This window comes from Aquarana catesbeiana, linkage group LG11 (assembly GCF_042186555.1).
Source record: "Aquarana catesbeiana isolate 2022-GZ linkage group LG11, ASM4218655v1, whole genome shotgun sequence".
Classification (NCBI taxonomy): Eukaryota; Metazoa; Chordata; class Amphibia; order Anura; family Ranidae; genus Aquarana; species Aquarana catesbeiana.
The window spans coordinates 103031040-103053739 of record NC_133334.1 but is presented as its reverse complement, the minus strand read 5'-3'; the positions used below and the strand labels follow the sequence as shown (position 1 = coordinate 103053739).

The window sequence follows — 22700 nt, the reverse complement described above, 5'->3', positions numbered from 1 at the left end:
CCTTTGATTAGTAGTTACCAAGGGAATAACCATAGACACTACTGCTTTGGGGCCCAGGAGCACAGAGGTCCATAACTTTCTAGCTACACAGTGGCTTGCGCAGATAGCAAAGCACCCAAAGATTTTAGGCAAATACCTGTCAATGAGTATTGGGAAACCTCTATACAACTGCAATTAAAACAGTTGCTATGCTGTATTAGCAGTGGAACATCCTTTGAGAAGGAGGTTAGAGAGACAGAAGTTTATGGCTCTTCCTTATCTGCTAAGAAGCCCCCCCACACAAAGTTACGACCCTGGTACATACATTACTGCAGGTACATTTTTACTTAGGAGGATATTTCTGTGGTCAGGCTGTGTTTTTTTTTGTGAACAAGTAAGGCATTGAGGCATTGGTAAAGTCTGAATAATGTTAGTGTTAGTAAAGCTCTACATATCATTGCACCTACTTAGTGTATCCAGGTGGATTATGCCTAGTTTTTTTTTTAATTTTTTGAAATTGGGCTTTCATTTGGTGGTAAACAGTTGTAGCAATAACTCACGGTGGAGCTGCTGGTTTAAGCGGGCTGTTACCGTCAGCTTCGTTACCTTTATTTCACCAGAACAGGATCTAGGGTCCCGTTGAGTTTAACATCAGTCAATGTAGGCACCGGACACTTGAGTATCTTTTCCAATGCTTTAATAAACATGAATTGAAGGAAGTAGCAGGTAAGAGGTAGAAGGAAAGTTGCAGGTAAGCTCAAATACCTTGTCTTAGTGTAGTATTAGAAATTGAAAGCTTGTAGATGGATATACTCTCTCTGTAGAGTCGAATCTTTGCCCTCCTGGATAGGTTTCTCTCACTAACCTACGAGCCAGTATGCGACACGAACAAAAGTCTCTGCCACAGACTTGATTGGCACACAGTTCGGTGATTTATTCACCATAGACCCGACGGGTGTCTGAAGCAAATTAGCAACTTTAGACAATGTCTCCTTAGCAGTACTGTGCAGCTCCACACAAGGTGATGTCTTCCCAGTGTTCATGGCTGTCCATTCTGAGAAAGTCAAGGCAGAAGCAACATCTTCGCCTTGGGCCCACAATAGTTCCTGTGACAATGTCTCAAACAAATCATCATCACCGGAGAGATCTGACATGGAATCTATCTCCGAGTCTCTCAACTCTTCCGCTGGCAAATATCTACAAAGAGTCCCAGATATGTCCCCCTTTGATCTCTCACCCGTTCCTGACGTGGACTTCTCCGAATCCATATGTTTCTCCGGCTACGGTAGTCTCTGGGGCAGGCCTCGACCATGGCCACGGGAAGCCTTTACATATCCCACCCTCCTCTGGACAGGTGCAACGGGGATAGGTGTAGTGGACGTAGAAATGAAAGTGATGTCCGCTGATGAAGTAGTAACAGCGGTATCTCTCTCAGGAACACTCTCGGTGGCAACAGGTGAAATCACAGTCTGTTGTCCTCCAACAGCAACGGTAGCAGCCTCCACTGTAGCAATACCTGTAGCCCAGTCCACCCGAGAAGCACGGGGCGACATAGTAGGTTGCTCCACTATAAACAAATATTCTCCGCACTGCAAACAATGAACAAATGGGCGGAGATGTATGGCCAGTCCTTCACACTTGTGGCAAAGCATGCCCAGCCCTTCAATATCTCCAACTGTGTAGAGAACAAACCTCCCCTGCGGTTTCAGACGAATGCCGGTATCTGTCAGCAGGGTTCCGGTCAACATAGCACCCACAGCGGCACTCGTAGGGAACATCTTAGGTTCCATAGCTGCCGGTATCAACGAAAAAGAAGACATGGCCCTACTCCGATCCTCTCAGCACGATCACGAGGCCTCTCTTCTTCTCTGGCGCCAAACACACAACCGCGTCCCATGCGGCAACAAGCAGGTTAGGCTCCTCTCACTTGCTCTTCTGATCACGTAGCTCACAGGCTTTTACTTCTCACCCACATCCTACGCAGTCAGAATTAAAGTCCTGCACTTTAACCCCTTCCTCTCTCCATAAATTGACAAAGTCCAGAAATTTGCTCCAACATAAACTCCCGGTGAAATACTTCTCAGGGTTGCGGGAGGTTGACGGCTAACAATCCCGGACGACGCTCCCACATGTAGCAATAACTCACGGTGGAGCTGCTGGTTTAAGCGGGCTGTTACTGTCACCTTCGTTACCTTTATTTCACCAGAACTGGGTCTAGGGTCCCGTTGAGTTTATCAGTCAATGTAGGCACCGGACACTTGAGTATCTTTTCCAATGCTTTAATAAACATGAATGGAAGGAAGTAGCAGGTAAGAGGTAGAAGGAAAGTTGCAGGGAAGCTCAAATACCTTGTCTTAGTGTAGTATTAGAAATTGAAAGCTTGTAGATGGATATACTCTCTCTGTAGAGTCGAATCTTTGCCCGCCTGGATAGGTTTCTCTCACTAACCTAGCAGCCAGTACGCGACATGAACAAAAGTCTCTGCCACAGACTTGATTGGATTGAAACCCGTACAGTCCTCTGCCACAGGATGTAATGGTTTAAGATGAATAGCAAACACAGCACTAGAACCCTTTAGCTGACCCGGCAGTACTATGCGGTAGGGTTACTTTAGGATACGTCCTCCAACTGAGTCACCAGGCCCCTCTCCAGACCAGCACTCTGCATGATCCTTCCATGATGGTTCCTCCCCTGGGATCTTCTCAGTTGTCCAGCTTCTTCCCTCTAAGACAGACAGCCCAGGACCATTCCTCTGCCACTGTGGTAGGCCCCAGACAGGCTTCTGGGCCACCCACGTGCTGCAGCTACGTGGGCCTCCCAGACGGAGGACCACGAGGTAGTACTCCTAGCACATACCTGTCGGCCAGGAGGGCCAGCAGGTGGAACGAAACGAACCCTCAAACATGGGGTCTTTCCCATAAATACCCTCCCCCAGAATGCAACTCGGAGGACCACCTCCACTGAGTTATCTCTGGGACAGAGGAGCACTTACACGCTTCAGCGTGTGTCCTTTCCAACACCGACCCACGGCGACGACACCCACAGGCACAGTGTGAAACTACATGCAACTCAGCCAAGCTGGAACAAAGACAAATCTGACTATGTATGAACAGATAACCCACTAAATTTACCTATCAACAGTAGATTGAAAATCTACCAGCACTACACAGTTTTTTTTATTATTAAAGGAAAACTGGCCCAATAGTAAAAAAAAAAAACATTTAAAAAAAGTATCTGTATATTTCTTGCTATTACCCTAACTTACCACCAAATAACAACCCAAAATAAATTCTCCTGCTCCTGACCACTGCAGTGATACCTCATATTTGTATTTTATTTGATGTTGTGCCCATAGTAGGACTCAAAAACAACAGCGTGCATTTTGCTTTATTTCATCCTACCTAAAACACCCCTGCAAGGAGAGAAAGATACAAGATATCTTTCTCTCTATTCAGAAGAGAAAAAAACACAGGGATCGGTTGCACAGTGACCAATCACTGTGATAGCCAATCAGGGGCTATCACAGCGATCAGGTGATTGGGAACTGGGACTCCTAGTTGCCAATCGTTAGTACAAGACCCGGGGCTCACGGAGTGCGCAAACACAGGTATGCATCTACCAAAAAAAAACCCCCACTTCAGTGAGGCTACAAATATGTGTACACTGGGCCGCAAAGGGGGTAAAATGATATCAGATGTGATTCTTATGTAACAAAGTGGAATGGTAAACCAGAATGTTCATGGTTGCATTTCAATGCTACTTTGCATTGCACACTAAGCTGGCTGTTTCAACAATGAACCAAGCCAGCCCCCACCAGAGCTGTTGAGTCCTGGTGGCATTTTAAAACAGCATTGAGCAGATAGCCTCTGTTCCTGCACCATTTTAAAATTGCACCTGGGACTCGAGTGGTAAACTGAGGACATTTCCTATATTTGTTACTGTATACTTTTCGCTTTTTCTGCTTCCAGTGTCACCAGTCACATTCAAACTTCCAAATCAGGCTTGGAACTGATTATTGGGTATGAGAAACGTCTTGAAGTTCTTCTTTAACTCTTTTGCTGCCAGAGCCGTTTAAAAAAATCATCTTAGGTCTGAAGAGTATTTAAAGCCACCAATAAATTATATCTTTTCTGAGGGACACCCTGGAGAGTAAGATAGTGGTAGTTCCAATTTTATATACCACACCATAGTAGCACAACTGTTTATCAAGAGCAACATTTTGTTTTTATATTTTAGAGTATGCACATGCAATGCATTACCTCTTTATAAAAATATAAAAGATGAGGTTGCGCTGAGTAAATAGATACCCAACATGTCAAGCCTTAAAACTAAGTGTGCCTGTTAAATGACGAAAAGTGTGAAGGAGGCCTAAAGTGATAACCTGTAGGGGCTATTTTAAAACGTTGCCTATAGGAAATTTAGTGTACCAAAATTTTCATCATTTCACAGGCACACTCAATTTTAAGGCTTGACATGGGTAAGTCAAGCCTTAAAATTGAGTGTGAAATGATAAAAAAATAGGTACGCTAAATTTTACATAGGCAACGTTTTAAAATAGCCCCTACAGGTTATCACTTTAGGCCTCCTTCACAGGGCCATTGAGCTTCAAAAACTGGATTCCCATGAGAAGAATCAATTGATTCTTGTGGCTGGAATGACAGGTGTATGTGAACAGTTGTGGCTGCTCAGCCGGTATAAACTAATGACAGGCTGACAACATCTGCCACAGATGTCCAAGCCTGGATGCAGCTGACTGTCAATCTGTTGGACTCTCACTTGTATTAAAGCAATTTTGCTGGTACAGGGATTGTGGCATATGTATGCTGTGTATACAGTGAGTATTTAGCAATACCCCTTTAAGCTCCTTCCACTATTAGCACAATTTGGCCACATCCACCATCCACCACACATCCACCATTTGGCACAGCACACTATGCTTCATTCTTCCCCACTAGGTGCTCAAGGGTGTCCCAGGCCTTTCACAACCCTAGTAAAGCCCCTGCTTACCTACAGATTTGCAGAATAATTATTTTTTATAAAGGAAAACTCTATGAAGTACTTAGAGACACAGACCTGGAACAATAATTCAGATAAAGAAAATTCATAAAACCTATTTTGCACAGACAATCCACCATCTGGCTACCAGAGAACTTGCAATTTTGCAGGAGATTACAGCCTCCGTTCTGAACAGTGATGAGCTAAACTGCCCAGGTTTTATTTGCGAAATGGCAAATCCTAAATTAAATTTGGAAAACCTGAACTTAGTGCTATTAACCGCTATGGGGTCAGCGAATCTTGATAATTATTTCTGGCCAATTTTAGGGCTAAGAGGGACAATAATGTTGGAAATTTTTTTTTTTTAAGCTGGACATTGTCTCAGGTGAATTATACCAATGCCGACATTTAAAAAAAAATAGCTTACAGTGAAGAGAGAGTGATTTTCATGCGGCTTCCAAAACACATCCTTTCAATTACAGGTTTTGGTGTATATCCTAAAACTGTGGTATTATGGAATTGTTACATGTCCATGAACAGCCTTAAGGACAAATTTAATTCATTACAGTTTAAAATAAAGGCAGACACATGATTTGTTATCAAGTGGTAATAGGCCTGTTTACCTGGTGCATATAAATTGACCAGCGTTTCTAAGAGGCTGTCCATCTTCTTGCTGATGCCAAACTGTCAGACCACTGGACATTTTTTTTATGAAACTCTCATTAAGATTTAAGAGACAGCAGAAGACAAAGCAGTGTAAATATTGGCCAAAGGCAGGGCGATCTAAATAAGCAAATCTGGGCCATAGAGACACACTGCACAAGCAGGTGTTTCTTACAAGAATTAGAGGTACAGGGCACAGGTAGAGGTTTTTCTACAAGGATTAGGGGACCACAGATCATAAAGGGGTTTTATTAGAGACATCTTTATACAGAAAACTTTATTAGTGACAAAAGGCCTAATTGTTACACGACTAACTTTTATTTGTACTGTAGAGAAGGGGGGTGAATGTAAGATGGTTTAAATGCACAGAGTTTTTCCACTTCAAGCAATGCAGCAGTGTTCTACTCACAAAATACGGTTTCAAGAAGGGATTTTAACAGCAACTGAATGCCTCTATCAATGCAGGAAAACAGCAAAACATGGCGCTAATGTACCTATTGTATACAAATATATTAATTAAAGGGTGTGTATAATTGTGCCAAAGTTGTGTTTTAAATACCTCTACTACAATGCAAAGCCAGGAAGACCACTCTAGTGTTTTTGGGCTTAGCTTTACTGTTCTACATTTGAAAAATAAGAGAAAACAGAAGGCGCGTAGGCCTAGTGCATTATCCTTGATACATGTTTTATTAGGTAAAAAGAAGGTGAATGTACTCATAAAGCAGTACTTGTGTGTTGCTTAAAACATAAAAATCATCCGCTCATGTCCATGTGGGAACATCCACTATACTTGTAGACACATCAACTGATGCGTTTCGAGGTTACCCTCTTCCTCAGAGCCTTACTTGTGTACACCATGGGCAAAATTTATTTTTTACTTCTTTTGAAAGAAGAACTTCTACTTTAATAATTCCCATAATCTCTCCTCTATTTATCACCAGAACCTCTGTTCATTTTATTGCCAGAACCTCTGTTTGTGACTGCCACACAAATCACTGGCTCTATTCGTGCAGTGTGTTATCTGTTCTCAGTTTCTTCTGTGATATGACAGGGGCTGCCTGTGTGAAACCATAAGGACTCCAAACATGTCATGATTTCACACAGGCAGCCCCCCCTGTCATATCACAGAAGAAACTGAGAACAAATTACATACTGCACGAATAGAGCCAGTGATTTGGCAGTCATGAACAGAGGTTTTGGCGATAAATAGAGGAGAGACTATGGGAATAATTAAAGTGGAAATTCTTCTTTTAAAAGAAGTAAAAATGAATTTTGCTCATGGTGTGCCCAAGTAAGGCTCTGAGGAAGAGGGTAACCTCGAAATGTGTTAGATGATGTGTCTACTAGTATAGTGGATCTTTCCACACGAACATGAGCGGGTGATTTTTATGTTTTAACCATGACACAAGTACTGCTTTGTGAGTACATTCACCTTCTTTTTACTTAATAAAAACATGCATCAAGGATAATGCACTAGGCCTACGCGCCTTCTGTTTTCCCTTATGTTTTCAGTGTTTTTGGACTTCCCCAGTCTTTAGAGGGCAGCAAGGTATGCATAGTCCACTTACATTTACACACTAAAGAGCAAATTGATAACACGTTGGGACCTACTACACAGCACACTAGAGTGAGCATTGTTACATTTGAAAAAATCAGAGGTGTCAGAGTGAAATAAAATATTTCATCTTACTAACTGAACGGTACCACCAGTGTATTAAAAACTACTGCTATAAAGTTCCTTTGACAAGCGAAATATAAAAAATAAAACATTTCAACTCTGCATATGATGATGTCTGGACTGATGATATAACGCAATAGTTGATAAAAACAAAAAAAGACATTCAAGGAAAGACATTTTTTTGGTTATACTAGTAAAAACAGCATGCATTAAACGGTAGTGTGGTAAAAATTATCTTCCCAAGAGCAAAAACTTACTTGAAGTAATTGAAGAAGTTCCACTTTCTTGAGCCGCAGAAGATGGATGTGTTGACAAATGAGTTCGAATAATAACTGTAATTGGAGTAGAACTGAAAGAAGTTGTAGGGCTAGATAAGGAGGGTGTATGAGAAGTCACAGCTGTGGTTGACATTGTTGTGGTTGGCTCTGTTTTCTTAGTAGATGTAGTTGGGTGAGTTGTTGAATTTGAAGCTGGGGTTGAAGTTGAGTGTGTTGTTGATGTGGTAGATTCAGATGTGGCTGGTGTATGTGTTGTAACAGTTGTAAATGGTGTAGTTGTAGTAGATGTGGTTTCAGTGGTTGAAGCAGTAGAAGTAGTGGAAGGTGTAAATGTTGTGGTTTCAGTGGTCGTTGCTGTTGTGGTTATACAACAAGTGGGTGATTGTGTAGTTGTAGTTGTAGATAGTGTTGTCGGATAAGTTGTATGAATTGTTGAAGTCGTAGTTGGGGTTAATGTAGTGGTTTCAGTTATGCTTGGAGTATGAGTGGTCACTGTTATAGTTGGTGTTGTCTTACTAGTAGTAGTAGCTGTCTGAATGGTTGAATTTGTAGTAGGTGTTGATGTCGAGTGTGTTGTTGATGTTGTAGTTTCTGAAGTGGCTGGTGTGTGTGTGCTCATTGTTATAGTTGGCATTGTGGTGGAGGTTGTGTGAGTGGTTGAAGTAGGCATTGATGTTGTGGTTTTAGTGGCAGTGGAAGTATGTGTAGTCTCTGGTGTAGTTGGTGTTGTCCTAGTAGTGGAAGTAGTTGGGTGAGTGGTTGAAGTTGTAGTAGGTGTTGATGTTAAGTGTGTTGTTGATGTAGTTGTCTCTGAAGTAGTTGGTGTGTGAGTGCTCACTGTTGTAAATGGCGTTGTGGTAGAAGTTGTATAAGTGGTTGAAGGAGTAGGTGTCGGTTTTGTGGTTTCAGTGGTAGTGGAAGTATGTGTAGTCTCTGGTGTAGTTGGTGTTGTCTTAGTAGTGGAAGTAGCTGTGTGAGTGGTTGTAGCAGGTGTTGATGTTGAGTGTGTTGTTGATGTAGTTGTCTCTGAAGTAGTTGGTGTGTGAGTGCTCACTGTTGTAAATGGCGTTGTGGTAGAAGTTGTGTGAGTGGTTGAAGCAGGAGTAGGTGTCGGTTTTGTGGTTTCAGTGGTAGTGGAAGTATGTGTAGTCTCTGGTGTAGTTGGTGTTGTCTTAGTAGTGGAAGAAGTTGGATGAGTGGTTGAGGTTGTAGTAGGTGTTAATGTTGAGTGTGTTGTAGTTTCTGAAGTGGTTGGTGTGTGAGTGCTGAATGTTGTAAATGGCGTTGTGGTAGAAGTTCTGTGAGTGGTGGAAGTAGAAGTAGGCATCGATGTTGTGGTTTTAGTGGTAGTGGAAGTATGTGTGGTCTTTGGTGTAGTCTTAGTAGTGGAAGTAGTTGAAGTAGTTGGATGAGTGGTTGAGGTTGTAGTAGGTGTTAATGTTGAGTGTGTTGTAGTTTCTGAAGTGGTTGGTGTGTGAGTGCTGACTGTTGTAAATGGCGTTGTGGTAGAAGTTGTGTGAGTGGTGGAAGTAGGAGTAGGCATTGATGTTGTGGTTTCAGTGGTAGTGGAAGTATGTGTGGTCCTTGGTGTAGTAGGTGTTGTTTTAATAGTTGAAGTAGTTGGGTGAGTGGTTGAAGTTGAAGTAGGTGTTGAGTGTGTGGTGAATGTTGTCGTTTCTGAGGTGGTAGGTGTGTGAGTGCTCACTGTTGTAGTTGGTGTTGTGGTAGAAGTTGTATGAGTGGTAGAAGTAGAAGTAGGCATTGATGTTGTGGTTTCAGTGGTAATGGAAGTATGTGTGGTCTCTGGTGTAGTTGGTATCTTAGTAGTGGAAGAAGTTGGGTGAGTGGTTGAGGTTGTAGTAGGTGTTGATGTTAAGTGTGTTGTTGATATAGTTGTCTCTGAAGTAGTTGGTGTGTGAGTGCTCACTGTCGTAGTTCGCATTGTGGTAGAAGTTGTGTGAGTGGTCAAAGTAGGAGTAGGTATTGATGTTGTGGTTTCAGTGGTAGTGGAAGTATGTGTGGTCTCTAGTGTAGCTGGTGTTGTCCTAGTAGTGGAGGTAGTTGGGTGAGTGGTTGAGGTTGTAGTAGGTGTTGATGTTGAGTGTGTTGTTGATGTTGTAGTTTCTGAAGTGGTTGGTGTGTGAGTGCTCACTGTTGTAGTTGGCATTGTGGTAGAAGTTGTGTGACTGGTGGAAGTAGGAGTAGGTATTGATGTTGTTGTATCAGTGGTAGTGGAAGTATGTGTAGTCTTTGTTGTAGTTGGTGTTGTCCTAGTAGTGGAGGTAGTTGGGTGAGTGGTTGAGGTTGTAGTAGGTGTTGATGTTGAGTGTGTTGTTGATATAGTTGTCTCTGAAGTAGTTGGTGTGTGAGTGCTCACTGTCGTAGTTGGCGTTGTGGTAGAAGTTGTGTGAGTGGTCAAAGTAGGAGTAGGTATTGATGTTGTGGTTTCAGTAGTAGTGGAAGTATGTGTGGTCTCTGGTGTAGTTTCAGTGGTTGAAGCAGTAGAAGTAGTGGAAGGTGTTAATGTTGTGGTTTCAGTAGTCGTTGCTGTTGTGGTTATACAACAAGGGAATGATTGTGTAGTTGTAGTTGTAGATAGTGTTGTCGGATAAGTTGTATGAATTGTTGAAGTCGTAGTTGGGGTTAATGTAGTGGTTTCAGTTATGCTTGGAGTATGAGTGGTCACTGTTATAGTTGGTGTTGTCTTACTAGTAGTAGTAGCTGTCTGAATGGTTGAATTTGTAGTAGGTGTTGATGTTGAGTGTGTTGTTGATGTTGTAGTTTCTGAAGTGGCTGGTGTTTGTGTGCTCATTGTTATAGTTGGCATTGTGGTGGAAGTTGTGTGAGTGGTTGAAGTAGGCATTGATGTTGTGGTTTTAGTGGGAGTGGAAGTATGTGTAGTTTCTGGTGTAGTTGGTGTTGTCTTAGTGGTTGAAGTAGTTGGGTGAGTGGTTGAGGTTGTAGTAGATGTTGATGTTAAGTGTGTTGTTGATGTTGTAGTTTCTGAAGTGGTTGGTGTGTGAGTGCTCACTGTTGTAGTTGGCATTGTGGTAGAAGTTGTGTGACTGGTGGAAGTAGGAGTAGGCATTGATGTTGTGGTTTTAGTGTTAGTGGAAGTATGTGTGGTCCTTGATGTAGTTGGTGTTGTTTTAGTAGTTGAAGTAGTTGAATGAGTGGTTGAGGTTGTAGTAGGTGTTGAGGTTGTAGTAGGTGTTGATGTTGTAGTTTCTGAAGTGGTTGGTGTGTGAGTGCTCACTGTTGTAGTTGGCGTTGTGGTGGAAGTTGTGTGAGTGGTCGAAGTAGGAGTAGGCATTGATGTTGTGGTTTCAGTGATAGTGGAAGTATGTGTAGTCTTTGGTGTAGTTGGTGTTGTCCTAGTAGTGGAAGTAGTTGGGTGAGTGGTTGAGGTTGTAGTAGGTGTTGATGTAGAGTGTGTTGTTGATATAGTTGTCTCTGAAGTAGTTGGTGTGTGAGTGCTCACTGTCGTAGTTGGTGTTGTGGTAGAAGTTGTGTGAGTGGTCAAAGTAGGAGTAGGTATTGATGTTGTGATTTCAGTGGTAGTGGAAGTATGTGTGGTCTCTGGTGTAGTTGGTGTTGTCTTAGTGGTTGAAGTAGTTGGGTGAGTGCTTGAGGTTGTAGTAGGTGTTGATGTTGAGTGTGTTGTTGATGTTGTAGTTTCTGAAGTGGTTGTAGTTGGCATTGTGGTAGAAGTTGTGTGACTGGTGGAAGTAGGAGTAGGCATTGATGTTGTGGTTTTAGTGTTAGTGGAAGTATGTGTGGTCCTTGGTGTAGTTGGTGTTCTTTTAGTAGTTGAAGTAGTTGGATGAGTGGTTGAGGTTGTAGTAGGTGTTGAGGTTGTAGCAGGTGTTGATGTTGAGTGTGTTGTTGATGTTGTAGTTTCTGAAGTGGTTGGTGTGTGAGTGCTCACTGTTGTAGTTGGCACTGTGGTAGAAGTTGTGTGAGTAGTCGAAGTAGGAGTAGGCATTGATGTTGTGGTTTCAGTTGTAGTGGAAGTATGTGTAGTCTCTGGTTTAGTTGGTGTTGTCCTAGTAGTTGAAGTAGTTGTGTGAGTGGTTGAAGTTGTATTAGGTGTTGAAGTTGAGTGTGTTGTTGATGTAGTTGTCTCTGAAGTAGTTGGTGTATGAATGCTCATTGTTGCAGTTGGTGTTGTAGTGGAAGTTGTGTGAGTGGTTGAAGTAGGAGTAGGCATTGATGTTGTGGTTTCAGTGGTAGTGGAAGTATGTCTGGTCCTTGGTGTAGTAGGAGTTGTTTTAATAGTTGAAGTAGTTGGGTGAGTGGTAGAGGTTGTAGTAGGTGTTGAGTGTGTGGTGGATGGTGTAGTTTCCGACGTGGTTGGTGTGTGAGTGCTCACTGTTGTAGTTGGCATTGTGGTAGAAGTTGTGTGACTGGTGGAAGTAGAAGTAGGCATTGATGTTGTGGTTTCAGTGATAGTGGAAGTATGTGTAGTCTCTGGTGTAATTTGTGTTGTCCTAGTAGTTAAAGTAGTCGGGTGAGTGGTTGAGGTTGTAGTAGGTGTTGATGTTGAGTGTGTTGTTGATGTTGTACTTTCTGAAGTGGTTGGTGTGTGAGTGCTCACTGTCGTAGTTGGCGTTGTGGTAGAAGTTGTGTGAGTGGTCAAAGTAGGAGTAGGTATTGATGTTGTGATTTCAGTGGTAGTGGAAATATGTGTGGTCTCTGGTGTAGATGGTGTTGTCTTAGTGGTTGAAGTAGTTCGGTGAGTGGTTGAGGTTGTAGTAGGTGTTGATGTTGAGTGTGTTGTGGATGTTGTAGTTTCTGAAGTGGTTGGTGTGTGAGTGCTAACTGTTGTAGTTGGCATTGTGGTAGAAGTTGTGTGACTAATGGAAGTAGGAGTAGGCATTGATGATGTGGTTTTAGTGGTAGTGGAAGTATGTGTGGTCCTTGATGTAGTTGGTGTTATTTTAGTAGTTGAAGTAGTTGGATGAGTGGTTGAGATTGTAGTAGGTGTTGAGGTTGTAGTAGGTGTTGATGTTGTAGTTTCTGAAGTGGTTGATGTGTGAGTGCTCACTGTTGTAGTTGGCGTTGTGGTGGAAGTTGTGTGAGTGGTCGAAGTAGGAGTAGGCATTGATGTTGTGGTTTCAGTGATAGTGGAAGTATGTGCAGTCTTTGGTGTAGTTGGTGTTTTCCTAGTAGTGAAGGTAGTTGGGTGAGTGGTTGAGGTTGTAGTAGGTGTTGATGTTGAGTGTGTTGTTGATATAGTTGTCTCTGAAGTAGTTGGTGTGTGAGTGCTCACTGTCGTAGTTGGCGTTGTGGTAGAAGTTGTGTGAGTGGTCAAAGTAGGAGTGGGTATTGATGTTGTGGTTTCAGTGGTAGTGGATGTATGTGTAGTATCTGGTGTAGTTGGTGTTGTTCTAGTAGTGGAAGTAGTTGGGTGAGTGGTTGAGGTTGTTGTAGGTGTTGAGGTTGTAGTAGGTGTTGAGGTTGTAGTTTCTGAAGTGGTAGGTGTGTGAGTGCTCACTGTTGTAGTTGGCGTTGTGGTGGAAGTTGTGTGACTGGTGGAAGTAGGAGTAGGCATTGATGTTGTGGTTTTAGTGGTAGTGGAAGTATGTGTGGTCCTTGGTGTAGTTGGTGGTGTTTTAGTAGTTGAAGTAGTTGGATGAGTGGTTGAGATTGTAGTAGGTGTTGAGGTTGTAGTAGGTGTTGATGTTGTAGTTTCTGAAGTGGTTGGTGTATGAGTGCTCACTGTTGTAGTTGGCGTTGTGGTAGAAGTTGTGTGAGTGGTCGAAGTAGGAGTAGGTGTTGATGTTGTGGTTTCAGTGGTAGTGGAAGTATGTGTAGTCTCTGGTGTAGTTGATGTTTTACTAGTAGTTGAAGTAGTTGTGTGAGTGGTTGAAGTTGTAGTAGGTGTTGATGTTGAGTGTGTTGTTGATGTTGTAGTTTCTGAAGTGGTTGGTGTATGAGTGCTCACTGTTGTAGTTGGCGTTGTGGTAGACGTTGTGTGAGTGGTCGAAGTAGGAGTAGGTGTTGATGTTGTGGTTTCAGTGGTAGTGGAAGTATGTGTAGTCTCTGGTGTAGTTGATGTTTTACTAGTAGTTGAAGTAGTTGTGTGAGTGGTTGAAGTTGTAGCAGGTGTTGATGTTGAGTGTGTTGTTGATGTTGTAGTTTCTGAAATGGTTGGTGTGTGAGTGCTCACTGTTGTAGTTGGCATTGTGGTAGAAGTTGTGTGACTGGTGGAAGTAGGAGTAGGCATTGATGTTGTGGTTTTAGTGTTAGTGGACGTATGTGTGGTCCTTGGTGTAGTTGGTGTTCTTTTAGTAGTGGAAGTAGTTGGGTGAGTGGTTGAGGTTGTAGTAGGTTTCGATGTTGAGTGTGTTGTTGATGTAGTTGTCTCTGAAGTAGTTGGTGTGTGAGTGCTCACTGTCGTAGTTGGCGTTGTGGTGGAAGTTGTGTGAGTGGTCGAAGTAGGAGTAGGCACTGATGTTGTGGTTTTAGTGTTAGTGGAAGTATGTGTGGTCTCTGGTGTAGATGGTGTTGTCTTAGTGGTTGAAGTAGTTGGGTGAGTGGTTGAGGTTGTAGTAGGTGTTGTTGTTGTTGAGTGTGTTGTTGATGTTGTAGTTTCTGAAGTGGTTGGTGTGTGAGTGCTCACTGTTGTAGTTGGCGTTGTGGTAGAAGTTGTGTGAGTGGTTGAAGTAGGAGTAGGTGTTGATGTTGTGGTTTCAGTGGTAGTGGAAGTATGTGTAGTCTCTGGTGTAGTTGATGTTTTACTAGTAGTGGAAGTAGTTGGGTGAGTGGTTGAGGTTGTTGTAGGTGTTGAGGTTGTAGTAGGTGTTGATGTTGTAGTTTCTGAAGTGGTAGGTGTGTGAGTGCTCACTGTTGTAGTTGGCGTTGTGGTGGAAGTTGTGTGAGTGGTCGAAGTAGGAGTAGGCATTGATGTTGTGGTTTCAGTGATAGTGGAAGTATGTGTAGTCTTTGGTGTATTTGGTGGTGTTTTAGTAGTTGAAGTAGTTGGATGAGTGGTTGAGATTGTAGTAGGTGTTGAGGTTGTAGTAGGTGTTGATGTTGAGTGTGTTGTTGATGTTGTAGTTTCTGAAGTAGTTGGTGTGTGAGTGCTCACTGTTGTAGTTGGCGTTGTGGTAGAAGTTGTGTGAGTGGTCGAAGTAGGAGTAGGAATTGATGTTGTGGTTTTAGTGTTAGTGGACGTATGTGTGGTCCTTGGTGTAGTTGGTGTTCTTTTAGTAGTGGAAGTAGTTGGGTGAGTGGTTGAGGTTGTAGTAGGTTTCGATGTTGAGTGTGTTTTTGATGTAGTTGTCTCTGAAGTAGTTGGTGTGTGAGTGCTCACTGTCGTAGTTGGTGTTGTGGTAGAAGTTGTGTGAGTGGTCAAAGTAGGAGTAGGTTTTGATGTTGTGGTTTCAGTGGTAGTGGATGTATGTGTAGTATCTGGTGTAGTTGGTGTTGTTCTAGTAGTGGAAGTAGTTGGGTGAGTGGTTGAGGTTGTTGTAGGTGTTGTTGTTGAGTGTGTTGTTGATGTTGTAGTTTCTGAAGTGGTTGGTGTGTGAGTGCTCACTGTCGTAGTTGGTGTTGTGGTAGAAGTTGTGTGAGTGGTCAAAGTAGGAGTAGGTAATGATGTTGTGGTTTCAGTGGTAGTGGATGTATGTGTAGTATCTGGTGTAGTTGGTGTTGTTCTAGTAGTGGAAGTAGTTGGGTGAGTGGTTGAGGTTGTTGTAGGTGTTGAGGTTGTAGTAGGTGTTGAGGTTGTAGTTTCTGAAGTGGTAGGTGTGTGAGTGCTCACTGTTGTAGTTGGCGTTGTGGTGGAAGTTGTGTGACTGGTGGAAGTAGGAGTAGGCATTGATGTTGTGGTTTTAGTGGTAGTGGAAGTATGTGTGGTCCTTGGTGTAGTTGGTGGTGTTTTAGTAGTTGAAGTAGTTGGATGAGTGGTTGAGATTGTAGTAGGTGTTGAGGCTGTAGTAGGTGTTGATGTTGAGTGTGTTGTTGATGTTGTAGTTTCTGAAGTGGTTGGTGTATGAGTGCTCACTGTTGTAGTTGGCGTTGTGGTAGAAGTTGTGTGAGTGGTCGAAGTAGGAGTAGGTGTTGATGTTGTGGTTTCAGTGGTAGTGGAAGTATGTGTAGTCTCTGGTGTAGTTGATGTTTTACCAGTAGTTGAAGTAGTTGTGTGAGTGGTTGAAGTTGTAGTAGGTGTTGATGTTGAGTGTGTTGTTGATGTTGTAGTTTCTGAAGTGGTTGGTGTATGAGTGCTCACTGTTGTAGTTGGCGTTGTGGTAGAAGTTGTGTGAGTGGTCGAAGTAGGAGTAGGTGTTGATGTTGTGGTTTCAGTGGTAGTGGAAGTATGTGTAGTCTCTGGTGTAGTTGATGTTTTACTAGTAGTTGAAGTAGTTGTGTGAGTGGTTGAAGTTGTAGTAGGTGTTGATGTTGAGTGTGTTGTTGATGTTGTAGTTTCTGAAGTGGTTGGTGTGTGAGTGCTCACTGTTGTAGTTGGCATTGTGGTAGAAGTTGTGTGACTGGTGGAAGTAGGAGTAGGCATTGATGTTGTGGTTTTAGTGTTAGTGGACGTATGTGTGGTCCTTGGTGTAGTTGGTGTTCTTTTAGTAGTGGAAGTAGTTGGGTGAGTGGTTGAGGTTGTAGTAGGTTTCGATGTTGAGTGTGTTGTTGATGTAGTTGTCTCTGAAGTAGTTGGTGTGTGAGTGCTCACTGTCGTAGTTGGCGTTGTGGTGGAAGTTGTGTGAGTGGTCGAAGTAGGAGTAGGCACTGATGTTGTGGTTTTAGTGTTAGTGGAAGTATGTGTGGTCTCTGGTGTAGATGGTGTTGTCTTAGTGGTTGAAGTAGTTGGGTGAGTGGTTGAGGTTGTAGTAGGTGTTGTTGTTGTTGAGTGTGTTGTTGATGTTGTAGTTTCTGAAGTGGTTGGTGTGTGAGTGCTCACTGTTGTAGTTGGCGTTGTGGTAGAAGTTGTGTGAGTGGTCGAAGTAGGAGTAGGTGTTGATGTTGTGGTTTCAGTGGTAGTGGAAGTATGTGTAGTCTCTGGTGTAGTTGATGTTTTACTAGTAGTGGAAGTAGTTGGGTGAGTGGTTGAGGTTGTTGTAGGTGTTGAGGTTGTAGTAGGTGTTGATGTTGTAGTTTCTGAAGTGGTAGGTGTGTGAGTGCTCACTGTTGTAGTTGGCGTTGTGGTGGAAGTTGTGTGAGTGGTCGAAGTAGGAGTAGGCATTGATGTTGTGGTTTCAGTGATAGTGGAAGTATGTGTAGTCTTTGGTGTATTTGGTGGTGTTTTAGTAGTTGAAGTAGTTGGATGAGTGGTTGAGATTGTAGTAGGTGTTGAGGTTGTAGTAGGTGTTGATGTTGAGTGTGTTGTTGATGTTGTAGTTTCTGAAGTAGTTGGTGTGTGAGTGCTCACTGTTGTAGTTGGCGTTGTGGTAGAAGTTGTGTGAGTGGTCGAAGTAGGAGTAGGTGTTGATGTTGTGGTTTCAGTGGTAGTGGAAGTATGTGTGGTCTCTGGTGTAGCTGGTGTTGTCTTAGTGGTTGAAGTAGTTGGGTGAGTGGTTGAGGTTGTAGTAGGTGTTGTTGTTGAGTGTGTTGTTGATGTTGTAGTTTCTGAAGTGGTTGGTGTGTGAGTGCTCACTGTCGTAGTTGGTGTTGTGGTAGAAGTTGTGTGAGTGGTCAAAGTAGGAGTAGGTAATGATGTTGTGGTTTCAGTGGTAGTGGATGTATGTGTAGTATCTGGTGTAGTTGGTGTTGTTCTAGTAGTGGAAGTAGTTGGGTGAGTGGTTGAGGTTGTTGTAGGTGTTGAGGTTGTAGTAGGTGTTGAGGTTGTAGTTTCTGAAGTGGTAGGTGTGTGAGTGCTCACTGTTGTAGTTGGCGTTGTGGTGGAAGTTGTGTGACTGGTGGAAGTAGGAGTAGGCATTGATGTTGTGGTTTTAGTGGTAGTGGAAGTATGTGTGGTCCTTGGTATAGTTGGTGGTGTTTTAGTAGTTGAAGTAGTTGGATGAGTGGTTGAGATTGTAGTAGGTGTTGAGGTTGCAGTAGGTGTTGATGTTGAGTGTGTTGTTGATGTTGTAGTTTCTGAAGTGGTTGGTGTATGAGTGCTCACTGTTGTAGTTGGCGTTGTGGTAGAAGTTGTGTGAGTGGTCGAAGTAGGAGTAGGTGTTGATGTTGTGGTTTCAGTGGTAGTGGAAGTATGTGTAGTCTCTGGTGTAGTTGATGTTTTACTAGTAGTTGAAGTAGTTGTGTGAGTGGTTGAAGTTGTAATAGGTGTTGATGTTGAGTGTGTTGTTGATGTTGTAGTTTCTGAAGTGGTTGGTGTGTGAGTGCTCACTGTTGTAGTTGGCATTGTGGTAGAAGTTGTGTGACTGGTGGAAGTAGGAGTAGGAATTGATGTTGTGGTTTTAGTGTTAGTGGACGTATGTGTGGTCCTTGGTGTAGTTGGTGTTCTTTTAGTAGTGGAAGTAGTTGGGTGAGTGGTTGAGGTTGTAGTAGGTTTCGATGTTGAGTGTGTTTTTGATGTAGTTGTCTCTGAAGTAGTTGGTGTGTGAGTGCTCATTGTCGTAGTTGGCGTTGTGGTGGAAGTTGTGTGAGTGGTCGAAGTAGGAGTAGGCACTGATGTTGTGGTTTTAGTGTTAGTGGAAGTATGTGTGGTCTCTGGTGTAGATGGTGTTGTCTTAGTGGTTGAAGTAGTTGGGTGAGTGGTTGAGGTTGTAGTAGGTGTTGTTGTTGAGTGTGTTGTTGATGTTGTAGTTTCTGAAGTGGTTGGTGTGTGAGTGCTCACTGTTGTAGTTGGCGTTGTGGTAGAAGTTGTGTGAGTGGTCGAAGTAGGAGTAGGTGTTGATGTTGTGGTTTCAGTGGTAGTGGAAGTATGTGTAGTCTCTGGTGAAGTTGATGTTTTACTAGTAGTTGAAGTAGTTGTGTAAGTGGTTGAAGTTGTAGTAGGTGTTGATGTTGAGTGTGTTGTTGATGTTGTAGTTTCTGAAGTGGTTGGTGTATGAGTGCTCACTGTTGTAGTTGGCATTGTGGTAGAAGTTGTGTGAGTGGTCGAAGTAGGAGTAGGTGTTGATGTTGTGGTTTCAGTGGTAGCGGAAGTATGTGTAGTCTCTGGTGTAGTTGATGTTTTACTAGTAGTTGAAGTAGTTGTGTGAGTGGTTGAAGTTGTAGTAGGTGTTGATGTTGAGTGTGTTGTTGATGTTGTAGTTTCTGAAGTGGTTGGTGTGTGAGTGCTCACTGTTGTAGTTGGCATTGTGGTAGAAGTTGTGTGACTGGTGGAAGTAGGAGTAGGCATTGATGTTGTGGTTTTAGTGTTAGTGGACGTATGTGTGGTCCTTGGTGTAGTTGGTGTTCTTTTAGTAGTGGAAGTAGTTGGGTGAGTGGTTGAGGTTGTAGTAGGTTTCGATGTTGAGTGTGTTGTTGATGTAGTTGTCTCTGAAGTAGTTGGTGTGTGAGTGCTCACTGTCGTAGTTGGCGTTGTGATGGAAGTTGTGTGAGTGGTCAAAGTAGGAGTAGGCACTGATGTTGTGGTTTTAGTGTTAGTGGAAGTATGTGTGGTCTCTGGTGTAGATGGTGTTGTCTTAGTAGTTGAAGTAGTTGGATGAGTGGTTGAGATTGTAGTAGGTGTTGAGGTTGTAGTAGGTGTTGATGTTGAGTGTGTTGTTGATGTTGTAGTTTCTGAAGTGGTTGGTGTATGAGTGCTCACTGTTGTAGTTGGCGTTGTGGTAGAAGTTGTGTGAGTGGTCGAAGTAGGAGTAGGTGTTGATGTTGTGGTTTCAGTGGTAGTGGAAGTATGTGTAGTCTCTGGTGTAGTTGATGTTTTACTAGTAGTGGAAGTAGTTGGGTGAGTGGTTGAGGTTGTTGTAGGTGTTGAGGTTGTAGTAGGTGTTGATGTTGTAGTTTCTGAAGTGGTAGGTGTGTGAGTGCTCACTGTTGTAGTTGGCGTTGTGGTGGAAGTTGTGTGAGTGGTCGAAGTAGTAGGCATTGATGTTGTGGTTTCAGTGATAGTGGAAGTATGTGTAGTCTTTGGTGTATTTGGTGGTGTTTTAGTAGTTGAAGTAGTTGGATGAGTGGTTATGATTGTAGTAGGTGTTGAGGTTGTAGTAGGTGTTGATGTTGAGTGTGTTGTTGATGTTGTAGTTTCTGAAGTGGTTGGTGTATGAGTGCTCACTGTTGTAGTTGGCATTGTGGTAGAAGTTGTGTGACTGGTGGAAGTAGGAGTAGGCATTGATGTTGTGGTTTTAGTGTTAGTGGAAGTATGTGTGGTCCTTGGTGTAGTTGGTGTTCTTTTAGTAGTGGAAGTAGTTGGGTGAGTGGTTGAGGTTGTAGTAGGTTTCGATGTTGAGTGTGTTGTTGATGTAGTTGTCTCTGAAGTAGTTGGTGTGTGAGTGCTCACTGTCGTCGTTGGCGTTGTGGTGGAAGTTGTGTGAGTGGTCGAAGTAGGAGTAGGCACTGATGTTGTGGTTTTAGTGTTAGTGGAAGTATGTGTGGTCTCTGGTGTAGATGGTGTTGTCTTAGTGGTTGAAGTAGTTGGGTGAGTGGTTGAGGTTGTAGTAGGTGTTGATGTTGAGTGTGTTGTTGATGTTGTAGTTTCTGAAGTGGTTGGTGTGTGAGTGCTCACTGTCGTAGTTGGTGTTGTGGTAGAAGTTGTGTGAGAGGTCAAAGTAGAAGTAGGTATTGATGTTGTGGTTTCAGTGGTAGTGGATGTATGTGTTGTATCTGGTGTAGTTGGTGTTGTTCTAGTAGTGGAAGTAGTTGGGTGAGTGGTTGAGGTTGTTGTAGGTGTTGAGGTTGTAGTAGGTGTTGATGTTGTAGTTTCTGAAGTGGTAGGTGTGTGAGTGCTCACTGTTGTAGTTGGCGTTGTGGTGGAAGTTGTGTGAGTGGTCGAAGTAGGAGTAGGCATTGATGTTGTGGTTTCAGTGATAGTGGAAGTATGTGTAGTCTTTGGTGTATTTGGTTGTGTTTTAGTAGTTGAAGTAGTTGGATGAGTGGTTGAGATTGTAGTAGGTGTTGAGGTTGTAGTAGGTGTTGATGTTGAGTGTGTTGTTGATGTTGTAGTTTCTGAAGTGGTTGGTGTATGAGTGCTCACTGTTGTAGTTGGCGTTGTGGTAGAAGTTGTGTGAGTGGTCGAAGTAGGAGTAGGTGTTGATGTTGTGGTTTCAGTGGTAGTGGAAGTATGTGTAGTCTCTGGTGTAGTTGATGTTTTACTAGTAGTTGAAGTAGTTGTGTGAGTGGTTGAAGTTGTAGTAGGTGTTGATGTTGAGTGTGTTGTTGATGTTGTAGTTTCTGAAGTGGTTGGTATATGAGTGCTCACTGTTGTAGTTGGCATTGTGGTAGAAGTTGTGTGACTGGTGGAAGTAGGAGTAGGCATTGATGTTGTGGTTTTAGTATTAGTGGAAGTATGTGTGGTCCTTGGTGTAGTTGGTGTTCTTTTAGTAGTGGAAGTAGTTGGGTGAGTGGTTGAGGTTGTAGTAGGTTTCGATGTTGAGTGTGTTGTTGATGTAGTTGTCTCTGAAGTAGTTGGTGTGTGAGTGCTCACTGTCGTAGTTGGCGTTGTGGTAGAAGTTGTGTGAGTGGTCAAAGTAGGAGTAGGTATTGATGTTGTGGTTTCAGTGGTAGTGGAAGTATGTGTAGTCTCTGATGTAGTTGGTGTTGTGGTATAAGTTGTTTGAGTGGTCGAAGTAGGAGTAGGTGTAGATTTTGTGGTTTTAGTGGTAGTGGAAGTATGTGTGGTCTCAGGTGTAGTTAGTGTTGTCTTAGTAGTGGAAGTAGTTGGGTGAGTGGTTGAGGTTGTAGTAGGTGTTGATGTTGAGTGTGTTGTTGATGTAGTTGTCTCTGAAGTACTTGGTGTATGTGTGCTTATTGTTGTAGTTGGCGTTGTGGTGGAAGATGTTGGACTTGTTGAAGTAGGAGTAGGTTCTGAGATGGTGGGTGTATGAGTAGTTACTGTGCTAGTTGTTATTGTTTTGTGAGTGGATGAAGACGTGGTAGGTGTTGATGTTTTGGGAATTGCTGATGTAGTGGGTTTTGATGAGCTGTGTATTGCTGTAGTATTAGTGGATGTTGATGCTGAATGTGTTGTTAATGAAGTCGTTTCAGAGGTGGTGGGTGTATGTGATGTCACTGTTGTCTTTGGTGTTGTCATCGTAGGTGTTGATGTTGAGTATGTTGTCGACGTTGAGGTTTCAGTAGTGTGCGTAGGTGTAGTCACTGTTGGAATAGGAGACACTTTTACAGCAGTGGTTAATGACTCTTTTGTGGCTAGAAGACATTAACACAATTCTTAAGGATCCTGTTTATAGAATTTGGGGAGGAGGGGTGTCCCAGTTTACAGTAAAACCTGCGTTTGACTTTTTTTTTCTTTTTTTAGTTTTCGCTGTTACATTTTAAATTTTTTGCTGGTATAGAATTTTGTTTGGTTAAATTGAATTGTCATATTTTAAAAGTAAATTATTGAGATACTAGTATTTTCTGTTTGTTTGGTTTATCATGATTGCTTTGTATGTGTTTGTCAGAATGAGCTTATTGTTTTTTATTTCTTATCGTGCCATACATGCTTTGATAAATTATTTATTTAATTTTTTTCTCAACAATCTTTATTATAGGAAGAAACAATCTATAGTTGACAACTCATTCGATTAATGTGACAAACACAATGAAGTGTGCTTTAATTGATATTTAGATACGATCGTAAGTTATCAATCGCATCTTTGTTTTTACCATGCAATATCATTATCTGATTGAACAAATAAATGAGCTAAGCAGCTTAGTGCAACTGATTGATGCAACACAATCGATAATTTTCCAGCCAGGTCGATAGACTCAATTTGGTCGAATCTAAGCAGAATCATTCGGAAGGGGAATTATGCATATTCATTCGTTTGTCAATTTGATTGTTTTGAACGAATGGCACATCAATGGGATGATAAAATCGAAGCAGGCATGACTACCATTAGTAGTAATTATTTGCACTAAATAAACCTGCTCTGTTTTGTTGAAGATGTTTATCTACTCATCCAAGTAGTTCAGGAAAAAAATAGTCTTTAAAGGAGTTGTAAAGCAAGAAAGTTTTTTATCTTAATTCATTCTATGTACAGCAGCCCCCCTCATGCCACCCCCCCCCCAAAAAAACTTACCTGAGCCCC

General features: G+C 42.5%; 1 protein-coding gene across 4 annotated transcripts in view; it reads right to left on the bottom strand.

Annotated features, from left to right (window-relative positions):
* Positions 1–22700, bottom strand: part of LOC141112213 (uncharacterized) — a 189119-nt gene that overhangs the window by 79949 nt on the left and 86470 nt on the right. For 2 of the 4 annotated variants that reach the window (XM_073604812.1, XM_073604813.1), the window contains exon 33: positions 7573–21765. In XM_073604812.1, the coding sequence (XP_073460913.1) occupies positions 7573–21765 (14193 nt within the window). The remainder of the gene's footprint in view (positions 1–7572; positions 21766–22700) is intronic. The other 2 variants (XM_073604814.1, XM_073604815.1) reach the window with 2 other exon arrangements.